Below are 25,326 nucleotides of genomic sequence, written 5' to 3' on the forward strand. Positions count from 1 at the left end.
GCAACATTCGGGGAGACACCGGCCTCCACCCAGGGAAAGGTTGGTGGACGAGGCGATGTGAGAGTCAAGCCGCAGGCCCGTGCTGAAGGATGATATCCGTGGTGATCGATGTGAACAGAATGACAAGGGCGCCAATCAGAGTTCAGCGACGACTAACCAAAGTCGAATCACCACGCCGAGAGCCTGTTTTCTCATGCATCTTGGCAAGGACGTACGTTCTTTGGCTTCGAAACCGTGGCGCCACCGATAAACTTGGATTGCCCCTTTGCAGCGACCACGTAATCTCCCCGACGGAAGGGGGACGATCTTGCGGAACACTGGGATTCCCAAGGCATTTACCCGGGCCCACCAAACTGGAAAGACATGATGATTGAAGGGAGGAGAGACGAAGAACGGATTGCCCTCGGCCGAGGAAGCTTTTTACATTTGTGCCGTGCCGGGTTTTATCTATATTTTTGGAAGTTAGGGGGAAAGGCGACGGATGTCAAAGGTCATCTCGTCGAGTTGGAAAAACTCAGGCTTCATCTTTACCCCACTTATATACAACAAAAGCGCGTACACCAACATATGGAGTTGAAACGCAACTCATAAAATCTCATTCAAAATGCATTCAGCCCCCTTCTCCTCATCCGCTGCGGCGGGGGAAAGGGAGGAGGGGGTGCACAACTAGTTACCATCGACGGCATGACGATAATGAACGGAAATGCAGGCTGTCCGATCAATGCATATTCGTCCAAGTACGTGCAGTTGGAGGATGCTCTCTCAGCCTTTGGCGCAAGTCCTGGTGCGGGTGAGATTCCCCCATTGTGACTCGTTCCAATCTCGGCGAAAGTATGCAACCAACTTGAAGGATTGCCAGGGGCCAGCAACCAACAAGCTGCCTTTGGAGTGGAAAGCAGGTGTTCAAGATAACATGTAAAGTAATATTAGAATAAGAACAAAATGATTTGCTTGGAGAGCTAGATTATATGAGATATCGAGGGAATCCTTTTAGACTTCAGTAGCTTCCCCATGCAGGCAGGAGCCATGTTATCAACAGCAGGGCTTGGTCAATCTGGCGAATAGCAATAAGTCTTGGCATTCGACTTTGGAGCTTGGGCACTTGGTGAGGGAGGCTTTGGTGAGCCGTGGGGGTCCTTTCCGAAGACAGGCGTGGTAGGTGCCTGGGGAATCAGGCATCCGCCGTCACACGTTTAATGCAAGGCATACTGAGCTTCAGTCACCTCCACGAGTCATCATGAATAGAAAACTGCAGCTTTCAGCAGGGTACAGTACGATAGCTGACACAAGTGGGGACTGATTGCAAAGTTCCCGTGCTTCGTATCAAGCAACCAATGAAATATTATTTATCCCAGATAAGCAGATGACCCCCACTACTCCTGGCATTCGTGCAGCCGTGCATACCATCACATGGGAAAAGTCATCATCAAAGCTCCTGTAAGCTGGTTTTTGGTCTAACTTCTCATGGATGCACACCCTAATTCCGTTAATGACGTGGCTAGCATCTTCTCAAGCCTTCTCAGGGCTTGCGCCATTTCAGCCTCACAAAGCGATGGGAGAAGGCCTTGGTGGGCGGACATCTTTTATATTTCCCCTTGATCCAGGTTGATATTGTGGGTTTGCCTTTGCGGTCTTGCAGTTATTTGCGTTCAGATTGTCTATTGTCTTACTGGGCAAGGAAAATGTAAGATATCTTACCAACTCTACTTGAGAAGTCTTCTAGATTCAGACAGAAAACATTTCCATAGCTGTTGACTGGACTCTGGAAGCGTCTTGGTCTTCCACTTATTTCTGTATCCGTGCTCACGCAGATCCGTGACACTGCCCTTATATTTCAGAGTGAGAATGGCACCTCTGGGCCTCGGCGATAGTGTCAACATCAGCTCCCTGGCGGGTACATGGTTGGGAGCTTTGCTCACAGGAATCGGCCTTCTTGCAGTTTTCTCCCAACTTCGTGCTACGCTGCAGCGCACATTGGCAAGACGTTAAGAAATAGTCGAACGTGCTGCTGGGAAATGGGCTTCTTGTCTCGATGTGCGCCGCCTGCAGCAGGAGGGCATACTAGAGGAGGCGGCTCCAGCGTTAGCCGGTTGGATCCAGAAGCACTATGTGAACAACAAGGCTGTCAGCTTGACACAGTCGGACACAAGAATTGCTGGCACAACCTCATGGAGCAAGCTCTTTTCCCAAGCTGGGATTTTTGCTGAAGCGCTTCGAACCTTCGGAGGACCGAGCGCAGATTCTCCCAGTTGGATCAGATGTTCCAAGAGCACCCGTTCAAGCAGATATTCGAATAGAAAGAGAAAGGCTCCTGTACGGCTTCACCAGCTCAGAATTCACGGCTCTCCTGGTAATCACCGGATTCCCGCCGACGGAATTCCACGTCCGGGGTACCTATTCCGCTACCGCATACGTGGGAACCCTCCGCATGACCGACTACGAACATTTTTCACAGCTGGCATTGTTCGACCAGCATGGCCGAACCAAGATCATGCAAGTCGAAAAGGAGCGTCTAGTCCACGCAGTCCCTGTCCGAGACAGCATCTACGTCGCCCTAGACATTCTACAACTGGTTCCCCGCCGTCGCAATCGGAAATGGGTTTTTCTCCCCAACCATCTACCCAAGGATTGCCTGCCATCACCGAGTTCGAGAAAATGGTTTGAGGCATGGACAGCGCTTCCACGCGCCACCCAATTAAACTCCATCCGATATAATATAGAATAGCTGGTGTGCGTTTCCCGGGGGGCCCATAATATCATGCGCGGCACAATCAGAGAGTAATGAATCCGACGAAAGGATGTTAATGGAAAGCTTTTTCAGTTCTAATTGTTTGTGTCGTGGACTACAGTGGCGTGCTGCTCTTCTGACAGCATATGCGGTTGACGCTCTTGAGCCGTGGGCCTTGCTCCCGGTTGCACCTCAGCACTCGGTTGATGTATTCTCGCAGATACTGGAACCTTTTACGACGTCCCGAGATGAAACAGTGGGTTTACTCTGCCAAAAGCTGCTAACATCTCGAGTGAAAATCCCAAGTGGATGGAAGAATTCCCGAGAGCAGGCTGAGTGGTCTCTCGCTCGCATCGGAGATTTGAAGACAGAGTACTTTTGCAAATCTGCAAATTACTGCGCGTATTACTATGATGCTATGGTCTTCATATTCAATGACAATCAGCTGCCCGTGCCTGAGTCATATCCGAAAGTCTCTCGCTGCTGTAGTCAGCTGGTACGCTCTATTTCCTGCCAAGACCCCTTTTCAACCGGAGAAGGAGGATAACGAGGAGAGTAATCGCCGGGAGAAATTCATCTCGGCGATGCTCGCTCATCTGTTTGATCATCCACCTAGCATGATGCCACAGGACACTGGATGTCCGGATTGGGCTACTAGGGTATATGCTACTTGCCTATGGGGTTGGCTCAATGATAGCTATCTCGCCGATGACCATATGTTGCGTTTTCAGCGGCGCGTTTTTTTCGGGCTAGGTAGGCAATAAATAAATCAACGCTCTATTAACCTGATAAAGCCTAACGAGGAGCTATGCAGGTGTTCGACTGGATAGAATAAGAATTATGTGACTTGAGTGCTGACCGAGCATTCTTCGGTGATGGGAAACAAGTCTTTACTCCGGGTATAGATATATATATATTTTTTCTCCACCAGCACATTCTTTGGTGTTGGCAGCCAATCAAAACGGGGTGCCTCCTTCGGGCCGCTAGTCCCAAACAGGCTTAGACTGTACGAGCATGATGTTTTCCCCTGAATTCGGTCGGCCAGGTTCAGGAGTCCGAAGTACCCATGTCTCCTCACGCTGTCGATGTGCGATTTGACACGGGCGCAATTGCCAGAACGGCCTGAGTGGCGAACCAATGATGCGCGACTCGAGCTGCCCAGGGAGTGATCCATTGATTATTGACGTAATCCTTTCTCTTGACAGCACGTGAAGAGGCTCGGACGCCGTCAGCCCCACCCAGCTGAAAAGACAGCCAGGCACATGTTTTTCCCTCCAAGAATGCAAAATGCCCACACGATCACGCCTTGCATCTCTGCTTGCGGCTGCTCTTGTCTTTCTGACGTTCCTGCATCTGTTTCAGCGTCCCAGGGGGCCCTCTATCCCCGTACTGGCGCCACAAGACCATGCGGGCAATAACACATTAGGGGTAAGCGAAGCGCGCCCCCCGTTTCAGACAGGGACTGATGCCGAGGAAACTTCCCTTTAGTTTCAACAAATACTGGCCCTGTCACAGCGCCCCTCGTGGCGGACACGAGGCCTCAACGCCGCAGCAAACATCACAGGTCTGGAAATCAAAATTCCGCCACAGCCACCGGTCGACGGTCGGCTGGCGGACGCATTTGCAAACATCCAGGGTGATTCGTGGGACACCCAGCATCCGTCCCCTGGCGCGAGCAAGGCTTGGCTCGCGCACCTGGACTTGCTCAAGCATGTCTATCAATCCGAGCTCGAAACGGCTCTGATCGTGGAAGACGACGTTGACTGGGACGTTGCCGTGCGGCGCCAAATGATGAATATCTCAGTCGCGGTGCGGAATCTGACTGGAGCCCCGGAGACAGACCAGTCGCCGTACGGCATCAACTGGGACGTACTCTGGCTCGGCCACTGCGGAGAGCAGTGGGCCGAGTCGATCGAGACAGTCGTGTTCGACGATGCCCATGTAGTCTCCCACGCAGACTACCGCGGCTTCTGGCCGGACAAGGTCGTATTACTTCCCGAGTTGAAGCGCGCCGTGTACTGGTCCAGCAGCCCCGTGTGTACCTTTGCATACGCGGTCACGCACGGCGGCGCGCGGAAAATCCTGCAGAGGCTAGGAAGTGGGCTCGGGGAGGCGTTTGACGTCGAGCTGCAGCATCAATGCCAGATCCGACGCCTGACGTGCGTCTCGGTGGTGCCGGAGGTCTTCCGTCAGTATTTCCCGCCCGCCGAGTTCGACGTCAAGAGTAATGTGGACGTGGGAAATGGCAAGGGCGACGAGCCCAGCGATGAATCGTTTGAATCGGCCATGGGGTCGACGGAGAACATCTTGCATTCGGCTCGGTGTCGGGCATTATGGGAGAGTGACTGTCAAAACAGGTAGATTCGCGCTCTTGATGCCACTGTACATATACTTCGATTTGTATCTACCAGCGCCTCGGGCGCAGTCAGGGACAGCCAAAACAGTTAATTTTGATCGGAAAGGCCCGAGAGCCGTGGTGTCATCTCGGTCGGTTAAAGTTTAGGCGAGATATCAGGGTCCAAGGTTCACCGTGGCTGAGCGGGGGGGTGAGATGTATGAGGGGATTTTCTGCGCCACTGGGACCGCTTTTTCTTATCCGTGCGGTATATTGTGCAGTGGGGCTGACACGAGCACAAAGAGAGTCCCAGCCAGTCACTGCAGCACCCTGTTGCATGCGACCTTCTCGCGTGGCAGTGGGAAGCAGAATTTGCAGCGAGCTGAGCTGAGCTCGATTGGCCTGCAATAACCGCGCATCGCCTTTAGTCTGGTCCAGCTTCAAGGATTAAAGGATGCGAGCTGCAGGGTAACGGTCGCTGGTCAGATCCTTTTTTGACCTGAACCTGACGTCTCCCTGATCTCGACCTCGACCTCGACCTCGATCGCGATCGTGAGAGTCGGTTTTGGCCGTTGCACCGCAGGCCACGCTGCCGTCATGTGGAAGCCTTCGCCCAACTTCATCAATCTGCACTGTGGGCTGGTCGCCTCCCCCGGGTCGAATTTACGCTAACAGCTGGCGTAGATGCTTACATTATTTCCATGGGCATCCTGGGCCTGATTGTGCTCTATCCCTATGGAAACCTTCGAGCGATTGATGCCTACTTCTTCGGCGCCAGCGCGTCCACCGAGTCCGGCCTGAACACGTGCGTTTTCCCCCCGCCTGGTGGTGGTCGAAGCTAACTGACTGGCTGGCTGGTAAAGGATCGATGTGAAAGAGCTCAAAATCTACCAGCAGCTCTACATCTATTTTATCCCGATCATCACCAACTTCGGCTTCATAAATATTCTCGTTGTGGTCGTGCGACTCTACTGGTTTGAGAAGCGGTTGAAGGAAGCTGGTACCGTCGCCATCCCATTCCTCGTCACGAACAGGCTAATTGTGGATGCGGGGCACAGCTGTTACCCTTCGACCTGCACCACGGAGAGATGACACTGAGGCTGCTGCCGCTCAGGTCTCGGGGAGTACTACGGTCGGAGAGAAATCCCCTACCGCAGGCGCAAGGTATGCTCGATCCAACCGCTGCCAGTTCGCTGTGACCGCTCACAAGAGCCAGCAGCGTTGAAAACGACGCATCCAACAACTTCACGCACGCCACGACCATTTCCTTCGCTGACGAACCAAGGCGCAGCGAGGGGGACAGGGCACTCTACATCCCCTCAGCCCGGGAATTCGAGCAGGGTCGTCGGATTGAGGAGGTAGACGACAATGGAGGCGCAGGGGCTCTCGAACGGGCACGAACGAGCGACAGCCAGAGCACTGCCGCCAGCTCTGTCAAAGGAAGCATGCGCCAGCGCCATGTCACACGCCGGCTCTCGAACGCCCTTTCAATCTCACGGGTTGCCTCGTCCATGTTCACCCTTGGACCATCAGCGAGTCAAACCAAGCGAGAAAGCGTTGCCAGACCACCTCAGGAAAAGTTCCTCTCCGAGCAGCTTGCGTTACCCGAGCTCTCCTCGCACGCAACAGTCGGTCGGAACTCGCAGTTCCGCAATCTGACTGCACAGGACCGCGAAATGCTGGGTGGGATTGAGTATCGCGCCCTCAAGCTGCTGTTGAAAATTGTCATAGCTTATCTTTTTGGCCTGCATATCTTTGGCGTGATTTGTCTTTTGCCTTGGATTCGCAATTCCGACCCCAAGTACCGCGAATATCTCCGGGAATGCGGGCAGAACAGCGTCTGGTGGTGAGTTTCCTGCCAGTTCTGGACATTTCCCAGCCCATACTGACCGATGTTGCAGGGCCTTCTACTCTGCTCAAACAATGGTCGACAATCTGGGCTTCACTCTCACCCCGGATTCCATGGTTACCTTTCAGGACGCATCATGGCCCATGATCCTCATGAGCTTCCTCGCCTACGCGGGCAACACTTTCTACCCCTGCATGCTCCGATTTGTGATCTGGACCATGTCAAAAGTCTGTCCGCGCGATTCCTCGATGCGTGAGTCGCTTGATTTCCTCCTCAAGCACCCTCGACGCTGCTACACACTTCTCTTCCCGAGCAAGCCGACCTGGATCCTCTTTGGCATCCTTTTCGCCTTGAACTTCGTTGATATCATCCTCATCATCGTCCTTGACCTGAACAATACCGAAGTCAATAAACTCGCTGGTGGACCGCGACTCGCCGCCGCCATCTTCCAGGCCGCGTCTTCCCGTCACACCGGCACAGCCAGTTTCAACCTTGCGAACGTGAATCCCGCCGTGCAGTTTAGTTTGCTGGTCATGATGTACATAGCCATCTTCCCGATTGCCATCAGTATCCGCGCCTCGAACACCTACGAGAGCCAATCTCTAGGGATCTACGAGGTGGATGGCGAGATGAACGAGAATGACGGGAAATCATACGTCCTCACCCACGTCCGCAATCAGCTTACTTTCGATCTGTGGTATATTTTCCTGGGGATCTTTTGCATCTGCATCGCGGAATCGAACCGCGTTATGGATCCGAACGAGCCTGTATGTCGCGCTCGCCCCCCCGCCCATGCCATGAAAACAGGATGAGATGCTGACACTTTCTCAACTCTAGGCCTTCGCAGTTTTCCCCATCTTTTTCGAGGTCGTCTCAGCTTAGTATGTGCCTTCCACTCGCCAGTTCCCTATATGTTGAGAGCATGAGCTAATACATATCTTCCAGCGGCAACGTCGGTCTGAGTCTCGGCTACCCAACGGTGAGCACCTCGCTGTGTGGCCAATTTACAACCTTCAGCAAACTTGTGATATGTGCGATGATGATCCGCGGGCGCCATCGCTGCTTGCCGTATTCACTGGATCGAGCGATTGTGCTTCCCTCGGATAGAGCTGACGATATCGACCGTGAAGAGGAGAAGGTCGGACGACCATACCCGACGCTGTTGAAGTTGAAGGCCACATATACAACGTGACATCCGTTGTTGCTGGCGTTTCTAAGGAGCTTGGGGTTAGTTGGTGTCAATGTAGATAGAGTGAATGGTGTGGTATTCTGTATACAAAGAACTACATGACATGACGAAGAGGATTGGAGGGAGGGACCGGCAGCGAAAGCTCGTATCCAAACTTCCAATCCTCTTTTCCATAGATCTATAGAAAATCAAACATGGCCTTTTTTTTTTTCAATGCATTTCATCAGTCGAAACCTCCAATTGATACGCGTGTGGTCCTATCTACATGCTGCTCTGCAAATGCACTGGACGCAATATCAATCAGCGCCGATATGCGACTCTCTACCACCTCTCTCCCTCGACACCTCATCAGCCGCATCATCCTGGAAAAGCTCCTGTGGAGAATCCCAGTCAAACACGGCATGAATCGCCTCGTGCGGAAACAACCCGGTAAAAGTCCAGCCGCACAACGCACTCCATCTCGAGCGACGATGCGGCTGAGCCGGAGAACTCATCTGATACCGCTCGTACGTACTAATCAGCAGGAGCAACGGGGCGTTCAGGACTCGTGTCGCTGCAACGTTCACGGTGTGAAATTGCCGCGGAGAAAGCACGAATTTCAAGGGCAGGAGAAGGACCAGAGCGAGAATGTTGATGGGCGGCCAATACGCGAATATCGCATCGCTCTTGACTCCCTCGAAGGTTAGAACAGCACGGCGGAATTGGATCTCCTCGTCCGCGTTTACGGCGATCTTGGAGAAGGTATTGGTGAGCATTGCGACGAGAATAGTCAGGAAGAGGATGTTCCCGAGAAACGAAAAGGTGATCATGAGTGTCGGGCCTAGGACAGTGTGGAAGTCCACGGACTGCTCGATGCCTGTGCCATCGAGGCCGAACCAGATCCACAGCATCCATTTGGAGATGGTGGCCGCGCCTGGGTCTGCATCCGGATTCTCGATCTTGAGAAGCCACTTCATGGAGATGAAAAAGCCCGCGAAACACCAGACTGCGAGGAGGCTGTAGATTGTGAAGTCACGCATCATCGCGCGGAGGGAGATGAACAGCAGGTTGTCTGGGATCAGGTTGAACGCGAGCCGGGGAACGAGGATGGGAGCCGAGATAGAGAGGATGTTCAGGGCGCCCTTGGCTAGCTCCGCCTGCGCAGTGACCTGTGAATAGGTTCGGAGGGTGAGATACGCGAAGAAAATGAAGATGAATATGAGGTCGAGGAACGACCAGAGGTTTTGCATATGGACGTGCCAGCCATGTTCGATGATCGCTGCAAACTCCTCGAGGATCCATCCGCATGTGTATGCGCAGAAGATCATTTCAACCGCGGTCAACTCCAAGCCCTCACGGTAGACCATGGCCAGGACGTAGAGAACTAGCAGGACGATAAACTGGCACACCTCGATCATGCTACGCAAACGCGGAACAATCAGACGATAGTGGTTCAGGCGCGACGCTTTCCGCGGGTTGTAGACAGACACGGGCCGGTGCTTGTAATGATCAGGCAAGATGTCCACCGAAGAGAGCGGCGTGTAGGTGATGTTTCCACAATACACCGCATCAATCACTTTCCGGCAGCTCGACGAACTGAGGAGCACCTTGCTATCCGAGATGATTGCCAGTTCCAATGCCGTAAGCTTGCTCTCGTATCCGCCGCGTCGCTGTACTGGCCATCGCATTGTGCCTGGCAAGCGGGATAAGACTTCCTTTGGTGCGTTTTGAAAGGGCTCAAATCCTGCAACCAGGATATTGGTTAGTAAAACGATGCCTTCGGCTCCTGGATTTTCATCATCAAATCGCCACAGAACTCGACAAGCGACCAGTTCACAGAGGGTGGCACGAGCAGTGCTGACAGTCTGAAGATGGCTTTGAGATGTCTGTTGGCGAAGGAAATGCATTCGGTTTACAAGAAGGCAATATACTGAGCAGATAGTCAGTTCGATTCACCTCTGAGGTGTGGCGGCTGGAATCCTTACTGACAGACAAATTGTCTGAATTATACAGTCTGTCCACAAGAGGCCTCACGATGACCGTGTTAATGCGAAGTTCTTGCAGCTGTTCGATTGTATAAGGGTCATCTACATCCATTTGTTAGTATTCTGTCGTCAATAAGCAATGACAAGACTTGCTGATGAGTTTCATGATATGCTGGCGAATCCTGTAACAAAGTCAGCACAGACTGGCTGACAGCAGGCAGGCTGGCTTGCCTACCAGTGGATTGTCGCAAATACAGGCAGCCCTGCATAGGGATCATTGTGGAAGTGATAGTCACTACTCAATCGCCTGCCCACCTCTGCTGCCGCCTCATCGCGGTTCTGCATCAGGCTTACGCCCTCAGTCAGCGATTCTCCATCATTTGCCATCTGACTCTGCTCAGAAACTTGGGTTTGCAGGTATCCATGGATGGGATGGGCATGAAGCTTCTCTTTCGTATCTCGACCCACGTGACTTCTACCCTCCTATTCGCTCCTAAAATCGCGCAGGGATCTTATGCTTTCCGATTTGTCCCCGATATCGCGCAGACAACCTCCGAGAAACAACGTCCTGCCCTGCAACTCTCTTGATCCGAGATCCAGATGTTGTGGGTGATCGCTAAGGTCACCTGACCGCCTTCAACAAAAGATTGTCAGTGACAGATCCATTCATAACCCCGACGAGATGACGATCAGCCAGCGTGATCACTTTGCTCCCTCCTCCAGTGATTCGACAAAAGAATTCGCTATCCCAACTTAGATCTCCAGTCTGCGCGAGTTCTCTGATTGTCTGCATGCGAGAAGGCAGTCGAGGGCTGAGATTTCACAGCTCCTGCTTATCTTATCACATGTCAGGCCTCGAAAGAAGCTTATACTCTGGAGAATTTCATGGGTATCGAAGGCGCTCTCCAACTCAGGATGAAGCTCATCAACCCTTCCCTTTTAGAAGTGCCCACAGATGCTTGATATGATTCAGGTCTCGAGAATATGGTGGCCATCCCATCACTTCCACACCTACGTCAGAAGGACACGGAACACTACCGGCCAATGGAAACGATCTGCCTTGCAAGGCAATGCTGACTGCCTCTCATGTCAGACGCAACGGACAAAGGGTAATCCGATCCAGTCATCGCGGTAGATATGAAGCTGAGGCGAAAAGGGACTACGGTCACATCGAGGAGTATGACAGGGCAAAGGAGACGCTGTGACGTAGCATATCAGGGAGACGGACGAGCTATGATGAATGATGGATATCTGAGGACTGTCATTACCTGTACTTAGAGGCTTTTATTTACTATCTACTCTTAACCTGGCCTATTTCTCTACATCGTTTGACCCTTAACGACGTATAGTTTCTCCATTTCTTCAAGAATACCCTCTGGTTCCAACCATCGGAAGGATCGGCGGACCAGAATACAATAGGAGAAGATTTTCTCTTTTTCAAAGCACGCTCGTGCTTTATCACTGATCGGACTATCAAATATGGAATATGGGGGTGTTGGAGATCATTGAAAAGGTCCAGCCAATTGGCTTCGATTCACAGAGCGTGGCCCAGGGTTCGAGTGCCAAGTCCTTGCGTCGAGGAATCTCGAGATATCGCGAAATTGGTGTTCTGGATAGCTTCATTCCCACGTTCAGACTTCTTCACGTTGTTTTTGGTTGGCAAAATAACTTCAACTATGCCTAATTAGGAAGCGGTTTATCACTACCTAGCATGTTGGGTGGGGATAGCGAATATTTTTGTCATACCACTGTACTACTCCGGAGTACGGAGTATATCGCTTCACTTCGTTCCTCCATTACGCTTCGCATTCCCGACCCGTTACCAGGATCTGACTCGGATCTCGATCTGAGGAACCCTTGTCTTCACCCGCAAGAGCAACCTGGATCAAGCTGCTTCCCAAAGTGCTGGCTCGCCGAAGCAGATCCGGAGTCATGGCTCTTGGGGTCAGCGCATAGCCCACTGCTTACTGCTTTTTCCTAATACGGTCAACGTGAAGGCCACGCTAGATAGACCTTAGTTAGCAACTCAGATTCTTCAGCTGCTTTCATCCCACCGATTGCTTAACTCCGTGCCTAGTCAACTGAGACTCCCCGTCGCTCGCACCTCCGTGGCTCATACCTCCTTATCACCAAGGACACCCGATCAGTATCAAACTGAAAATCCGAATCCAAACCCGTGGCAGATGTGGGCAATGGACCTGCTGCGACGTCTAGTCCGGTCTCCCGCCAGAACCGCTCCACCCTGCGTGGAAGCGACGAGATCTATCCCGTCCACATGCTCGACGACTCGAAAAGTGTGCGACACATAATCCTTGCATGGACGCTGCGTTTCAACGTTGTGCTCGACGCCGACAATCTTCACACGTCGCTGGCGAGATTGCTCGAGTTCGGCGACTGGAGGAAGCTCGGTGGGCGTCTGAGGTTGAAGGTAGCTCAATCTCCAAGTCTTGACAAGTTGGCAGCAGACTCACACTCGCAGGATAACGGGGAACTTGAGATTCATGTCCCGCAGCACTTCACCAAGGAGCGTCCTGCGGTATCTTACACCCATCAAGCGTTGGCCGTAGATATCGACGACCATCCAGTCGCAAAGGACCTCCGAAAGCCACCGAGCGGCCATCCGTGCAGCCTGGACCCCAGGCCTTTCGAGAATTTGCAGCTTCAGACGGGAGAGGATGCGCTGTGTGCAGCCGCAGATGCGCCCGCAGATGAGGAAGAGTTCAAGCTGGGAGCGACACAGTTAAAGGGATGGGGGTTGCTCAAATTCGGTCTCCGATTCAGATGGGATTTACTCTGGAACAGGGTCACCGAGACGCGCACCACACCATCTTCTTGCCGAACAGGGTGGTGGTGGACCTACAGCGGCAGGCGCAGAGAGACCTCGCCCATGACAACCTAGGGGAGCAGCCTTTCCTCAGCGAGGGCGATGTGCTCACAGCCTGGGTGGTACGCATGATGGCGATGTCCCTACCAGCTCCACGTCCAGTGACAGTGTTCCACCCGGTCAACGCGCGATTCCGACTCCCGTCACTTAGGCGAGCGCCGGGTGTCTACGTGCAGAACATGGTAGTCGCAGCGTTCGGGTTCCTATCGTCTGAGGTCGCACAGGGACCCCTGGGCCCTATTGCCTTGGCGAACAGGCGGCATGTCACAGAGTAGTTGACAGAGGGCCAGGTACTCGCCTTCATCCGCCATTTGAGACCTGAAACTAATCCATCCACCAACTCGGTCATGGTATGCGGCGAGTCCGATGCGCTGCTCCTGCCCATTCCAAACTGGACACGGGCGGACTTTTTCAACACTGTCGATTTCAGCTCGGCCGTCGTACGGCCTGGAGAGACAGGACAAGGAGGAGGAATCCGCCTGGGACACGTGTCTTCCACCATGTGCACGCAATGCGCGACAGCCAGATTGTCGGGAACGTGGTCGTCGTGCTGGGCAAGGACCGCGAAGGCAATTACTGGCTGACTGGGGTACTGCTGCCTGCAGCCTGGGTCAGAATTAAGGAGGATCTTCAGCAGCGGTAACTGCGAACTGGTTCAGTGGTCTGTACAACGGGGAGGATGCGTCGTGTGACACCAGAGGGGACGGATGCATCCTTCGCACGACGACCCCTGTGATCACCCTGACAAATGCAATCACCCTGACAAATGCAATCCTCGTAGTTAGTAATAATAACATCCTTGGGATCAGACTTGTATCCTGACCGACTCTGGTCCAGCCTGGGCTCCTTACATAAACTCAGGGCTTAGGCTCGGCCCACGGAGGCCCGATCACCGACATGCGGGGGAGAGAGTGATGTAATGAAGAGATGCCTCTCGATCGATGCTTTTAAAGACGAGCTTTGTCCTGAGTTGAGAAAGGCAATGCGATCGACGATAGCAAGAGTTGTGATTTTTGCTTCAGGAGCAGTCAACACGTCTCGTAGGCCCAAGGCGTTCTTACCTTGCTATTTCACAGCTTCGTTCTCAACGATATCGGCCATGGCCAACGCGCGGAAGATCCAGTTGTCGCCGCAGACCGACACCGGGATCTGGAGCACGGGCGTGACAGCGGAGTCGGCCAAGGCAGCAAGTGAGGTGCTGCAGGAGAACTTGGAGAAGAATCATGCCTTTTTCAACGACCTGGGATTCCACAGTGTGTCAACCCGAGCAGTCAACTAGAGCGATGCTGATGACCAGACCACATCGTCCACCACATCTTGACAATCTACGCGCTCGGCGCATCGCCTGCCGAGATCAACGCTGCATACAGAAGAGACAAATCGTATCAGCGCCCTGTACGACCTGCGGATGAGACGGTCGTACAGTCGCTTCAGGACAAGGCCGCCTTCAAGGACGCTTGCGGGAAGGAGGAGAACTATCCGAATTTCCTCAAGTTCTTCCAGTCAGAGATCCAGCTGAAGGGTGTCGAGGCTGTTCTGAACGAGTATCTCTTTTCTGGAGATGAAAACGCTGAGAGCATGCTTGCGCGGCTGTTCGGTGGTAGGCATTTCCCCCAGAGTATCAACGAGTGCATGCTCATGAACAGGCCTTCTCCACCCTATCATCCATCTTGGCTTCGCTATTGAATTCAATCAACCGGCTATCATCGCCGAAGCGCTTGCACAGACGGCCGTTCACGACGACTGGACGGGTCCACGGTACCTCTTCCCCGCGGAGGAGGCCGCCGGTGGAATTGGAAAGCGAGGAGAAAAGACTCTGCTCCAGCTCCTCGAAGAAGCACGCGCAGACGAGAAGCTCGCTAGCTCGGCGCATTGGGACGACGGCAACAAGCTCCGCGATGGGGTTCTCAAGCGCGCGCCAGAGGAAATGCTCAAGTATGCGTCGCAGTTTACGGTCTCGGAGGACCAGATGCAAGAAAAGCTTGCTGAAATGGCTAATACGTGCGGTAAGCCTTCAAACCCGTACGACCTGCTCTTCAATGCTGATCAAAGTGCGGTTGGCAATGTCCAGCTTATTTCATCAGTGCCGCGCAACGCCCGTCGAAGGCGGTCAAGTTCGACTTCTTCTACCTCCACTGCATCAATGCGTCCATCTTCTACTCGAAGATAGTAACCCTCCCATTCTTAACAACACGCACCAAGCTCCGCCTTCTCGAATGCAAAGGGCGCCTGGACTTGCTGGTATACGTCTCTCGCGGGGCACCAGCGCTCCACTTGGATGAAATCACAAGCTACCCAGTCCGAAGTGACTGGGACACCATAATTGCCCAAAGCATAGGACATCCTGGTGACGATGGACACCTATCGAAGCTGGTGAGGGCAGTACGAAATGCGGAGAACGTGTCTCAGTCATACACCGGCCGCGAGGAGGAGCTAGGGCTCAAGATTACAGGAGATTCGTGGTTGAAGATTGGGAATATGGGTACGTTGACCGTCTCTCTTCGTCACAACTCGGCACTGACCATCCCAGTGAGTGACTCAGTCAAAGGCAATGGCGCAATGTGGGTTAGGTCGACAGGATTTGATGAGGCTTGGGCCGATTTTGGGGAGAGAGCTCGTCTGTAGCGTCAATTCATATGTATTTAATGTCGCCAAACTCCACTCCGACGATATGAAGTATTGACAGCTTCCTGTCAGCTGAAGCATCCCGCGTTCGAAAACCAGGGCCTCGCCTTTCCAATCGGACGAGCTCTGGAGACAGGCTTCTGCAAGAGGAGCTTGTTCCATTCCAGGCGAAGAGCGAGTACGGTGGCTGCCAGAGGTAGATGTCACCTGACTAGGGTAGAACCCTTGAGGCACACCCTGAGGATTTCTGATCTGTCAGATTGCCCTGATCTCAGCGAGTTCTTTTGATGGCATCTTGACGAACCGGGCAGTGGAAAGGAACATTTGTGCTAGCCCAATCAAGTTAGGGGTGTTAATAGTTTCACATCAATGCGGCGAAGGAAATCCAGGAAAAGGAACATGAGTGCTGATCAAGGTGATCAGATCTTGCGGCTTGGCCTCTGTCGGACGAAGGGGATGAGCGGTGGTCAGGAAGTGGTGGGTTCGCCTGTGAAGCCACTTTTCAATGGACGGATCCCTTCTGGAATCAGCGGCCTGTTTGACGAGATTCATGACCTCTCCTTGTTGTGTCCGGAAGTTGCTTCCTGAAAGCAGACACGATGAGCGCGTTGGGAATCCTCGTAGTTGGCGTGCTCGCGATCTTCCTGGGGTCGAGTTCCTGGGTCATCGCAGCCCTCTGTGCGACGCTTTTCATCTTCAAAGCAGTGTACCAACTCATTCTGTACCCTCGGTTTTTCACGCCCTTGAAACAAATCCAGACTCCGCCTGTAGGTCGTGACATTTTGCCCGTAGCACCGTGTTATCTGACTTGACAATTGCAGTCGCGGCACTGGCTTACTGGGAACTCGAATTCCTACTTCATTGAGACGCAATATGAGCTGATGCGCGGCTGGCTGAAAGACCTCCCGCACAATGGCCTTTTACGTTACTATATCGTCGGCAACCTTGAATGGGTGACCGTAGCGACCCCCGAGGCGTTGAGGGAAATGCTTGTCACGAAGGCGTATGATTTTGCGAAACCCCCCGTGTTGCGACACAGTACTGAAGGTCCCCTTGGGATCGGTCTTGTTCTTGCTGAGGGCGAAGAGCACAAAGTATGTCACTCAAACTTGGCGCATCATGGCCGCTAACGCAACTAGGCTCAACGCAAGGTGATGCTCCCAGCGTTCTCCTACCGCCATATCAAGGACCTCTGTCCGCTGTTCTGGTCGAAGAGCGTTGAGATGGTCGGGAGAATCGAGGAAAGCCTCACTCCCGGGGACAACACAGTTCTTGTTGACGACTGGGCCGGCCGAGCGACGCTCGATATTATAGGCGAAGCAGGTCTGGGAGTTGAATTCAGAGCGCTTCAAGATCCCGAGAACGCGATGAAGCAGGCTTACTATCAGCTTACTGCGCAGCCACTCTCTGATAAAATTCTATTCCTGCTGGCGCTCGTCTTCGGCTTACCTCAATATGTGCGCTCTATCCCAGTGCCACGCAACCGGGTTTTCAAGGAGTGTTATGCCCTCATTCGCAACGCAGCGGGAGACGTCATCCGGAGAAAGAAAGCTAAGCCTGATGAGGTCAACGCGAGTACTGATATTATCTCTGTCGCCTTGCGCAGCGGGGTGTTCGACGAAAAGACTTTAATCGATCAAGCCATGACCTTCCTCGGTGCAGGCCACGAAACGACCTCGACCTCATTCCAGTGGGCTGTCTATGTCCTGTGCACACACCCAGACATTCAGCATCGACTCCGCGACGAAATTCGCAGCAGCCTCCCTCCGATATCCCCGGGTAATGCTGAATCCATCTCCGCGTCCATGATCGAAGGCCTACCCTACCTAAACGCCTTCTGCAACGAGCTCCTCCGCTTCCACCCCCCAATTGGACGGACCGTCCGCGTAGCGGTGCGCGACACCACTCTCGTGGGAAAGCATATCCCAAAAGGGACGCATTTCGTCCTCTATCCGCTGGTGATTAATCGCATGGAAGAACTCTGGGGACCCGACGCAGATACCTTCAACCCGGAACGCTTCCTCGCGCCCGGGAAGGCGAACACCGGCGGTGCGACGAGCAACTACGGGAACATGACCTTCTTGCATGGCCCGCGGAGCTGCATTGCACAGGGGTTTGCCAAGTTGGAGCTTGCTTGCTTGGTTGCCGCTACTGTTGGTCGGTTTCAGATGGAGCTGAAGAACCCTGATGCAGAGTTGAAGCTCCGCGAGACTATCACTTTGGCGCCGAAGGATGGGCTTCCAGTGAGGTTTACCGCGCTGGATGGCTGGTAGGAGTTGAATATTTGTATCTATACTTAGGTTTATATAGTGTACTGGAAGAATTTATTCAACCATGACGCCTGCTGCATCAACCTTGGTATCCCTTAATATATACCCATCTCTCTCTGCAACTTCCCACTCTGTCCGCAGGACGTTCTCAATCAAGCTGTCTCGGCATACAAATTTCGCCTCAAAAGGCTTCGGCACCGTAATAGACCCAGCCAAATACGCATCATTCGAGAGATCCACCTTCCCAGTCGGCACAACACGAAACGCCCACAAGATCTTCGCAATCGTAATAAACAAGCTATTCTCCGCAAGATGCATCCCGGGACACACGCGCCGCCCCGCCCCGAAGTCCCAGTGGTCGCGCTGATACGGATTGGCCGAGGAGGCAGCGTACACACCCGTCCGCTCGGGGTGGTGGAGGTACCGTTCGGGCCGGAAGTGCTCCGGATCAGGGAAGAGAGACGGGTCATAATGGATGGCGTACTGCTGGATGGCGATGACGCTGCCCTTTGGGATGGTGTATTCCTTGTACTGGACGTCGTCGGTGGCGTAGTGCGGGATGCCCATGCTGGCGAGGGGGCGGATGCGGAGGATCTCCTTGACAATGGCGCGGATGTAGGGGAGGTTGTCGATATCGTCGAAGGATGGCGAGCGGAGCCTCCCTACCACTGTGTCTAGCTCTTCGTGCGCGCGCTGCTGGGCATCGGGGTGGGCGGAGAGATATAACATGCAGCTGTTCAGGGCGGCCGAGGTGGATTCTGCGCCGGCTTCGATCATGGCTACGATGCGTTAGGTTTTGAACAGTCTGAACTATGGGCCAAACGTACATCCTGCGAGAAAGGCTGCTTGGACCTCCGTAATTCCCATGGTATGGTACTGCGACTGGATGAACTGCTTGACGAAGCACTCTGGTGCTTTTCCCTGCTCCATTTGCGTGCGCAGCCTCGTCCAATGCTTCATCCAGACGGTCCTCTGCAGCTCTAGCATTGGCTCTAGAGACTTGCGCCACCACTGCAGCTTCTCGGGGAGGAGCTGTGCTAGGTGAGGTACACCGTCGGCAATGTACCTCCCGGGCGTGGATACATAGGATAAGTCGTTGACGATCTGGTAGATTCCGCGAACATCGTCGCACTCCTACTCCTCATGTTAACTTCGTTATCCACGAGTGGACAACCGACGTACCCATTTTGGCACTCGCCTCCCGTAGATCGAGGTCATCAAGACAGACACCGTATACCGCCGGATATGCATATAGAACTCCTTATTACACGAATTATCCGTCAAGAGATCGTACAGCAACTGCTTCGCCTCGAAATCCTGCGACGGCTGAAACGTATCCGACATCCGCGGTGTCAATAACCTATGGCTGACCGACCTCAGACGCCGCCACTCCGCGCCATACGGCATGAAGAGGAACCGCATGCCGCCGGATAGAGCATCCGAGACAACCGGCATCGGAGGCCGCGAGGAGGTCACGGCAGACTGCTTGTCCAGAATCTCCTTGACAGCCTGCGGCGAGTTGAGCATGTACCAGTCCATCAGGCCGAGACGGACGCGGTAGATCTCGCCATATTGTCGCGCCCATTTGAGGAACTGGCGGTGCGGCTGAGACGGAAGCTGAAGGGTGTTTCCGATGAGAGGGAGGCCGGGAGGGGAGGGCACCTTTGGTGCTGTATCTGTGGCCCATTTGTACATGCGTGCGGCGCAGAGGACGACAGCGGCAACAAGAAGGAGGAGGCCCGCCATGATGCTCGATCCGGGGAGACCAGGTCGAGATCGGGTCTGCAAGTGCTGCTGAAATCATTATTGTCATGTCTGCGACTTTGGAAGGAAAACGACAAGTCTCTTGTAGATCGCTTGGAGGCTTTCAGCGCGCGAACTATTCGAATAGTGCGCCTCATCCTTCACCCCTTGACGTCGATCATCTTTCGTCCAGAGGGATGAAGAAAACACGTTTTTCAGCCAGCCACTCGAGCTGAGAAGCGGGTAATAATATCCTTTCAAAATGAGCAAGCAACCTGTGAAGCTCGTATCTTGTCATGGAGCTTTGATTTGCGTTCTGACTTGCATAACTGTGTAACCCCCTCGTGTGTTCCACAAGAGTGGGTTTTCGTCAGACACGAGAGGAAAAAAGGAAAGAAAAGAACGGCAGCTCAAGCGGTGGTTGTTCCAAGATCTGTCAAGGTGAACAGGGCCGATCTAGCGCCAGATCGACATCCAGCTAGGCGCAATATTGAGTCAATCTCTTTAACTTTTCTTGTTGTTGTGGATCTCGTCTTCGGCTCGAATCCACTTCTCTGATAGACATTGCCTTCTTCAATCGCCGCTGTGACGAGTCGATTTCCCCTCCTGCGGCCGTTGCGGGCTTTGAACTAATGTGGGCGCCAGGGGTAAAGAGCAAGGATGCAGAGGCGCTTGAAGGCCGGAATCGATGTCCAGACATGGGAAAAGCTCTTCTCGACCTATCACGATTGATTCCTATTGATTCGTATTTATTAAGCCGATACATGGCTCTCTTGTTCCTCACGTCCGGCGTGGTACGTCCGGCCGCAGCCTCGAGAGCCCTACGCCTACCATTCACGGTCCAGTCTCTCGCGAATCCCCTTAACATGCCACACACCACCCCTCCCGACAATCCACAGCTCATTCTGCCCAAAAGCCAGGCTCACAGCAAGATTCTCGCCTCCTCCGACCCGAATGGTCCCCAGCGTGAACCCTGACTGAGGGTCAATCACATCCACACCATCCCCAGCACCGCAGAAGATCCACCCATTCCGCGAGACACGCACGCCATCGTAAAAGTACGAGATCGGATTCGACAAAAGCCGCTTATTCGTCAGGACTGCGCCGGACTGCGCGACGTCAAATGCCCAGAGTTCGCGCTTGCCGTAGGGGGATTTGTGCACGGGGTAGTAGCTCGAGACGCCAGTGTCCGGGATGTAGATGACGTCGCCGTCCGGGGAGATGGCGACGCCGTTTGCGTTTCCGTCGGTGATGTGGACAGGCTTGATGCGGTAGGTGTCTCGCTCGACGAAGTAGACCGTTGGGTTCGTGGGGAGTGCGAAGTCTACGAGCCCTCTTCCCTATTTGCAGTTAGTTATCAATATCGCCGGGGTCAGACGGCAGGGGGGCGTACCCAGCCGGACCTCGAGTCTGTCAGGTAGAAATTCCCACGCGGATCGATCTCCAGGTCGTTGAATCCACCAAAAGGCTGGACGAGGTAGTTGTTGAGCAAGACCTCCCGCTTCAGAGTCCGCGGGTCAATCTTGACCAGCTGTGCGGATTCCTCATCGCCGTGTCCGTCGGTGACGACGTAGAGAGCGCCGTCATAGACAACGCATCCGTGCGCATTATACGTCGGGGGATCAGTGGTGATCTTCCTCAACTCATTCGTCTCAACGTCAAGGAGGTACTGCCACGGGTGCGTCCCATTCTCCCCGCCTGGAGGACCCCATTCGACGAAGAACAGCTGGTTAGTGTCTTTGATGTAGCACGGTGCCTCGTGTGATTGGAAAGCGAGCTTCTGGACGTGTTCGATTGTTGCGTCGGGTCCGATGATGTCGAGGAATTTCCTGTCGTAGGCGACGAAGTCCGTTGTATTTAAGTAAGCCAACCTAACACGGTCAGCTCTGTCAAAAAGTCGAGGGGTGTCACTCACGTCCGTGAAAGACCAGGGTTAGAGATATCACTTGTTGCCCACGGGGCTTCCAAGGCAGACCGGTTGAACTGGCCGGGAAGAGCCGCAAGACCGGCCAAGGAGACATAAGCCCACCTGGCCAGGGTGCCATTCATGAATGGCGGGAGGGGATTGAGGAATGGCATGCTCGAATCGCAACGAATACGGAGTAGATTCTTTGTCGTTGCTGGATGTAACGAAAAGAGGTCAATCTAGCAGCCTCTACAGAGTTTGCGGAGCTCTCAAAGTGCCAACTCCTGCTGACAATGATAGTTAAGAATCAATCCCCGGATTCCCCGGATTCCCCGCAAACTCGCCCGGAGCTTCGCCGAGACGCCGTTGGAATTCTTTCTATACTCTCGTCCATCCGGGTCTTTCGCGGGGGCCCGCTTACACATGTCTACCTACATTTACCTGATACAGGACCCAACATACGGCAGACACTAGTTCGTACCTAAATGGGTATCAGGTTCTAAAGGTCCGACTCGCCTCAGTAAATGGCATGCCCTCTCGGATCGCCACCGCCATCTTCGCATCCGCCGCGCTCTGCTTCGCCATGAGAGGGAGAACCTTTTCGGCGAGATTCTTTGGTAGCACAACGACGCCGTTCAGGTCGCCTATTAGGTAGTCCCCAGGGTTGACCATGATATCCTGATCCGCCTGGAGCTGAACGGGTACATCCACCCCTACGACCTTAACAGCACCATACGGCGGCGCGGTGCCGACATCATGCGCGAAGACCTACAATCTCGATGTTAGCGGCTGTTCACGCTTTACCCTCGGTATCCGGACGAACAGGATAGTTTAGGTCCCTGTGCTCCTGTAGATCGCGGAACCGTCCGTCAATCACTGACCCCACGGCCCTACTCGCCTGCGCCCGAGTCGACATCAACCCGCCATACACGGCATTTGGCGTCTTGGGGGAGGAGATGAAGACGACTGCGCCTTCGGGGATGGAGTCAATCTGCTGCGGTTAGCGCGATGATATAATCTTATAGACCCGCACCAGAGCGAAGCCGTGGCGGCTTACATAGTGTGAAGGATGCTTTGGCGCTGGATCGTCCAGGGGCGCATATTTGATCGTGTATGCAGGGCCGATGATCTTCGTTGCGCCCTGTTGGCGCTCTGGAGACCACAGTGTGAGGCCGGGAAGGAAGCCTCCGTGGGGGAGGCTCAGCTTGCACAGTGCATCAGAGACATCGCAGCTATCGACTTCAGCATGTGCCTGACATCCAATACTGGGAGAGAACTTACGTGCTGTACTCCTGCAATGCCGTCACAATCGGGTCCTGAGAGGTGCTCATGCTGACTGACCCCGCTTCAATGTCCGCGAGAAGTTAGCAATTTCCTTGAAGTATAATCAAGCGTGAAACAGTAGAATGAGGATGAAGTACTCTGGTCGTATTGGTCTTCCTGCCGCGGAAAAGCCCCCGCGCACCCCCCGCGGCAACTCCCCGGGGAAGCGACAGCGAGCGTACAACTACCAACTCCGGCCAGGACATCCAAGCACAGTCAAACAACACAATGGCAAGGGCAACAGTCTTCATCCTGGACCCCTATCACGCAGACGCCGTCTCCCTCCTCCAGTCGACCGCCGGTATCGACGTCATCCCCTGGACCGACCCGCGCAAAGCACACTGGCACGAGCACGCAGACGGCGTCCTCGTCCGGTCAGAAACACAAATCCAAGCTTCGGACTTCATTCAGGCAAAGCATCTCCGCGTCATCGTGAAGCAGGGCGTAGGCGTGGATAATATCGACCTCGCCGCCGCCAAGGATGCCGGCGTCGCGGTGCACAACACCCCCGGGTTGAACAGCGAGTCTGTGGCCGAATTTACGCTCGCTCTTGCGCTGTCGCTGAGTAGACGCATTGTCGAGGTTGACCGTCTCCTCCGAAACGGGGAGAAGGTTGTCCGCAGCCAGACGCTAGGCGTGAGTCTCTTCCGCAAGATGGTCGGCGTCGTTGGGATGGGCAACATTGGGAAGATCTCCGCGAAGAAGTGGATCGGGGCATGCGAGGCAAGGATTATAGGGTATGACCCTATTGCACCGGCGGACGTGTGGGATCAGGATGCAATCCCGCACACGAGGGCGTCGACTTTGGACGACCTACTCCGAGAGTCGGACGTCGTTCTGCTCCACCTGCCGCTCCTTGCGAGCACAAGAGGGATGATCGGGGAGCGGGAACTGGGATTGATGAAGGACAGTGCGATCCTGATCAACGCAGCGAGAGGCGGCATTGTCGACGAGAAAGCCCTACTGCTGGCGCTGAGGGAGAGGAGGATCTGGGGTGCTGCGCTGGACGCCTTGGAGGTTGAACCACCGACGCTCGAGGCGCATCGAGAGTTCTTCGAGCTGAACAATGTGATTATCACGCCACATATCGGCGCGTCGACGGTGGAGAACCAGATTAATAGCGGCGTTGCTGCCGTCAGGGCGCTGGTAGGGGTTCTAGAGGGGAATGGCGATGTACCAGGAAAATTAGTATAATCCCGCGGTTTGTAGACAGAAGAACACTTTTCGATAAATATTGCTTGTTAACGTAAATTCCGAATGTTGCCGTCCACAGCATGTGCAGCACTTCCCCGGCGAGTTTCCGGCGGCGGGCTTGTATAAAGCAAAGCCCCCAATGCGCGCTCACACTGTCATTGAACTCTCCTCCAACCAGTCTTCGCTCCAAAGTAACAGATATGGCCACCAACGTCGTCCACGTTCCTTCAACCTCCGCGCACTCCTTCGTAACCGCAGTCCTCTCCAAATACGCCATCCCCCCGGACCGCGCAGAGCTGATCGCCGACTCCCTCGTCCTCGCCGACCTCCGCGGCGTCGACACCCACGGCATAAACCGACTAGGTGGATACATCGAGCGGATCAAACACAATGTCCTCGATCCGAATCCGGCCTTGAACTTCGAGCAAAAGACGCCCGTGATGGCGCTCCTCGACGCGAAAAATACCTTCGGGTTCGTCGCTGCTTCCCTCGCCATCGATAGGGGCGTGGAGATGGCGCAGACCTACGGGATTGGCGTTGTCGCTGTGAAGCATAGTAACCACTACGGAATGGCTGCGACGTATCTTCTCCGTGCGATGAAGAAGGGGTGTGCGGCGATGGCGTTCACCAATGCGTCGAGGAGTATGCCGCCCTGGGGTGCGAGGGAGCCGCTTCTGGGGACGAGTCCGTTTGCTGTCGGTGTTCCTGGTGGGGAGAAGGGAGATTTCGTGCTCGATATGTCGCCGAGCGTCGCTGCGAGGGGGAAGATTCGAAAGGCAGCGCGTCGAGGGGAGAAGATTCCCGAGGGGTATGCGCTGGATGTGGAGGGAAAACCAACTACCGACCCCGAGGCCGCATTAGCTGGCGGGGTTGTTTTGCCTATCGGAGGTCCCAAAGGAAGCGGATTGGCGATGATGATGGATATGTTTGGGGGGTTGATGTCCGGCGCTGCCTTTGCTGGAGGCGTGAATGACCAGTACAAGAATCTGCAGGAGCCCCAGAATGTTGGGCACTGGTTCTTGGTGTTTCGACCGGAGGTCTTCCTCGAGGACGGATCAGCCGAGCTGAAGGAGAGAATGGACGTACTGCTGGAGAGGATCCGGCAGTGCGACAAGGCAGCGGGAGTGGAAAGGATCTATACAAGTGGCGAGATTGAGGCTGAGGTTGAGGCAAAGCGAAGAGCGGAGGGGATTCCCTATTCCCGCGGCGAAGTCGATGCGTTGAATGCCCTGGCGAAGCAGGTCGGTGTTGATGTCAAGCTGGAAGAGTTAGAGTAGAGTGTTCATACAGGCCTAATTGAATTGACTACATCAAGC

At 54.1% G+C, this 25,326-nt stretch overlaps 10 protein-coding genes across 10 annotated transcripts; 6 read left to right on the forward strand and 4 right to left on the reverse strand.

Annotated features, from left to right (window-relative positions):
• The first annotated feature begins 3,634 nt into the window (after positions 1-3,634).
• BJX67DRAFT_78503 (uncharacterized protein) lies at positions 3,635-5,184 on the forward strand. Its single transcript, XM_071035452.1, has 2 exons — positions 3,635-4,156; positions 4,217-5,184. The coding sequence occupies exons 1-2, from the start codon at positions 4,016-4,018 to the stop codon at positions 5,087-5,089; spliced, it is 1,014 nt and encodes a 337-aa protein (XP_070886448.1). The 5' UTR covers positions 3,635-4,015; the 3' UTR covers positions 5,090-5,184.
• A 383-nt stretch (positions 5,185-5,567) lies between these two features.
• On the forward strand, positions 5,568-8,251 carry BJX67DRAFT_78512 (potassium ion transporter). Its single transcript, XM_071035453.1, has 8 exons — positions 5,568-5,697; positions 5,748-5,868; positions 5,927-6,063; positions 6,122-6,227; positions 6,280-6,909; positions 6,965-7,679; positions 7,750-7,793; positions 7,858-8,251. The coding sequence occupies exons 1-8, from the start codon at positions 5,661-5,663 to the stop codon at positions 8,102-8,104; spliced, it is 2,037 nt and encodes a 678-aa protein (XP_070886449.1). The 5' UTR covers positions 5,568-5,660; the 3' UTR covers positions 8,105-8,251.
• Positions 8,252-8,397: 146 nt separating this feature from the next.
• BJX67DRAFT_380819 (uncharacterized protein) lies at positions 8,398-10,452 on the reverse strand (the record flags this gene model as incomplete). The annotated part of the gene is made up of 4 exons (XM_071032875.1): positions 8,398-10,010; positions 10,066-10,167; positions 10,210-10,247; positions 10,301-10,452. 4 exons carry the CDS (start codon positions 10,450-10,452, stop codon positions 8,398-8,400), a joined length of 1,905 nt encoding a protein of 634 aa, XP_070886450.1.
• Positions 10,453-14,048: 3,596 nt separating this feature from the next.
• Positions 14,049-15,574, forward strand: BJX67DRAFT_371834 (questin oxidase family protein; the record flags this gene model as incomplete). The annotated part of the gene is made up of 5 exons (XM_071031148.1): positions 14,049-14,202; positions 14,247-14,549; positions 14,596-14,955; positions 15,021-15,431; positions 15,492-15,574. 5 exons carry the CDS (start codon positions 14,049-14,051, stop codon positions 15,572-15,574), a joined length of 1,311 nt encoding a protein of 436 aa, XP_070886451.1.
• A 599-nt stretch (positions 15,575-16,173) lies between these two features.
• BJX67DRAFT_387729 (cytochrome P450) lies at positions 16,174-17,847 on the forward strand (the record flags this gene model as incomplete). Its single annotated transcript, XM_071034270.1, has 3 exons — positions 16,174-16,341; positions 16,396-16,668; positions 16,714-17,847. 3 exons carry the CDS (start codon positions 16,174-16,176, stop codon positions 17,845-17,847), a joined length of 1,575 nt encoding a protein of 524 aa, XP_070886452.1.
• A 51-nt stretch (positions 17,848-17,898) lies between these two features.
• BJX67DRAFT_387730 (cytochrome P450) lies at positions 17,899-19,539 on the reverse strand (the record flags this gene model as incomplete). Its single annotated transcript, XM_071034271.1, has 3 exons — positions 17,899-18,623; positions 18,672-18,978; positions 19,027-19,539. 3 exons carry the CDS (start codon positions 19,537-19,539, stop codon positions 17,899-17,901), a joined length of 1,545 nt encoding a protein of 514 aa, XP_070886453.1.
• Positions 19,540-20,414: 875 nt separating this feature from the next.
• BJX67DRAFT_387731 (SMP-30/gluconolactonase/LRE family protein) lies at positions 20,415-21,737 on the reverse strand (the record flags this gene model as incomplete). The annotated part of the gene is made up of 3 exons (XM_071034272.1): positions 21,503-21,737; positions 20,981-21,458; positions 20,415-20,927 (listed from the first exon to the last, which is right to left on the reverse strand). The coding sequence occupies exons 1-3, from the start codon at positions 21,664-21,666 to the stop codon at positions 20,415-20,417; spliced, it is 1,155 nt and encodes a 384-aa protein (XP_070886454.1). The 5' UTR covers positions 21,667-21,737.
• Positions 21,738-21,793: 56 nt separating this feature from the next.
• On the reverse strand, positions 21,794-22,289 carry BJX67DRAFT_352456 (uncharacterized protein). The gene has a single exon (XM_071029023.1). It carries the CDS (start codon positions 22,163-22,165, stop codon positions 21,986-21,988), a length of 180 nt encoding a protein of 59 aa, XP_070886455.1. The 5' UTR covers positions 22,166-22,289; the 3' UTR covers positions 21,794-21,985.
• Positions 22,290-22,790: 501 nt separating this feature from the next.
• On the forward strand, positions 22,791-24,010 carry BJX67DRAFT_387733 (hydroxyacid dehydrogenase; the record flags this gene model as incomplete). Its single annotated transcript, XM_071034273.1, has 2 exons — positions 22,791-22,806; positions 23,061-24,010. The coding sequence occupies 2 exons, from the start codon at positions 22,791-22,793 to the stop codon at positions 24,008-24,010; spliced, it is 966 nt and encodes a 321-aa protein (XP_070886456.1).
• A 200-nt stretch (positions 24,011-24,210) lies between these two features.
• On the forward strand, positions 24,211-25,289 carry BJX67DRAFT_387735 (Ldh family oxidoreductase; the record flags this gene model as incomplete). Its single annotated transcript, XM_071034274.1, has 1 exon — positions 24,211-25,289. One exon carries the CDS (start codon positions 24,211-24,213, stop codon positions 25,285-25,287), a length of 1,077 nt encoding a protein of 358 aa, XP_070886457.1.
• Positions 25,290-25,326: the final 37 nt, after the last annotated feature.

Source organism: Aspergillus lucknowensis (assembly GCF_044049455.1).
Source record: "Aspergillus lucknowensis strain CBS 449.75 chromosome Unknown BJX67scaffold_18, whole genome shotgun sequence".
NCBI lineage: Eukaryota > Fungi > Ascomycota > Eurotiomycetes > Eurotiales > Aspergillaceae > Aspergillus > Aspergillus lucknowensis.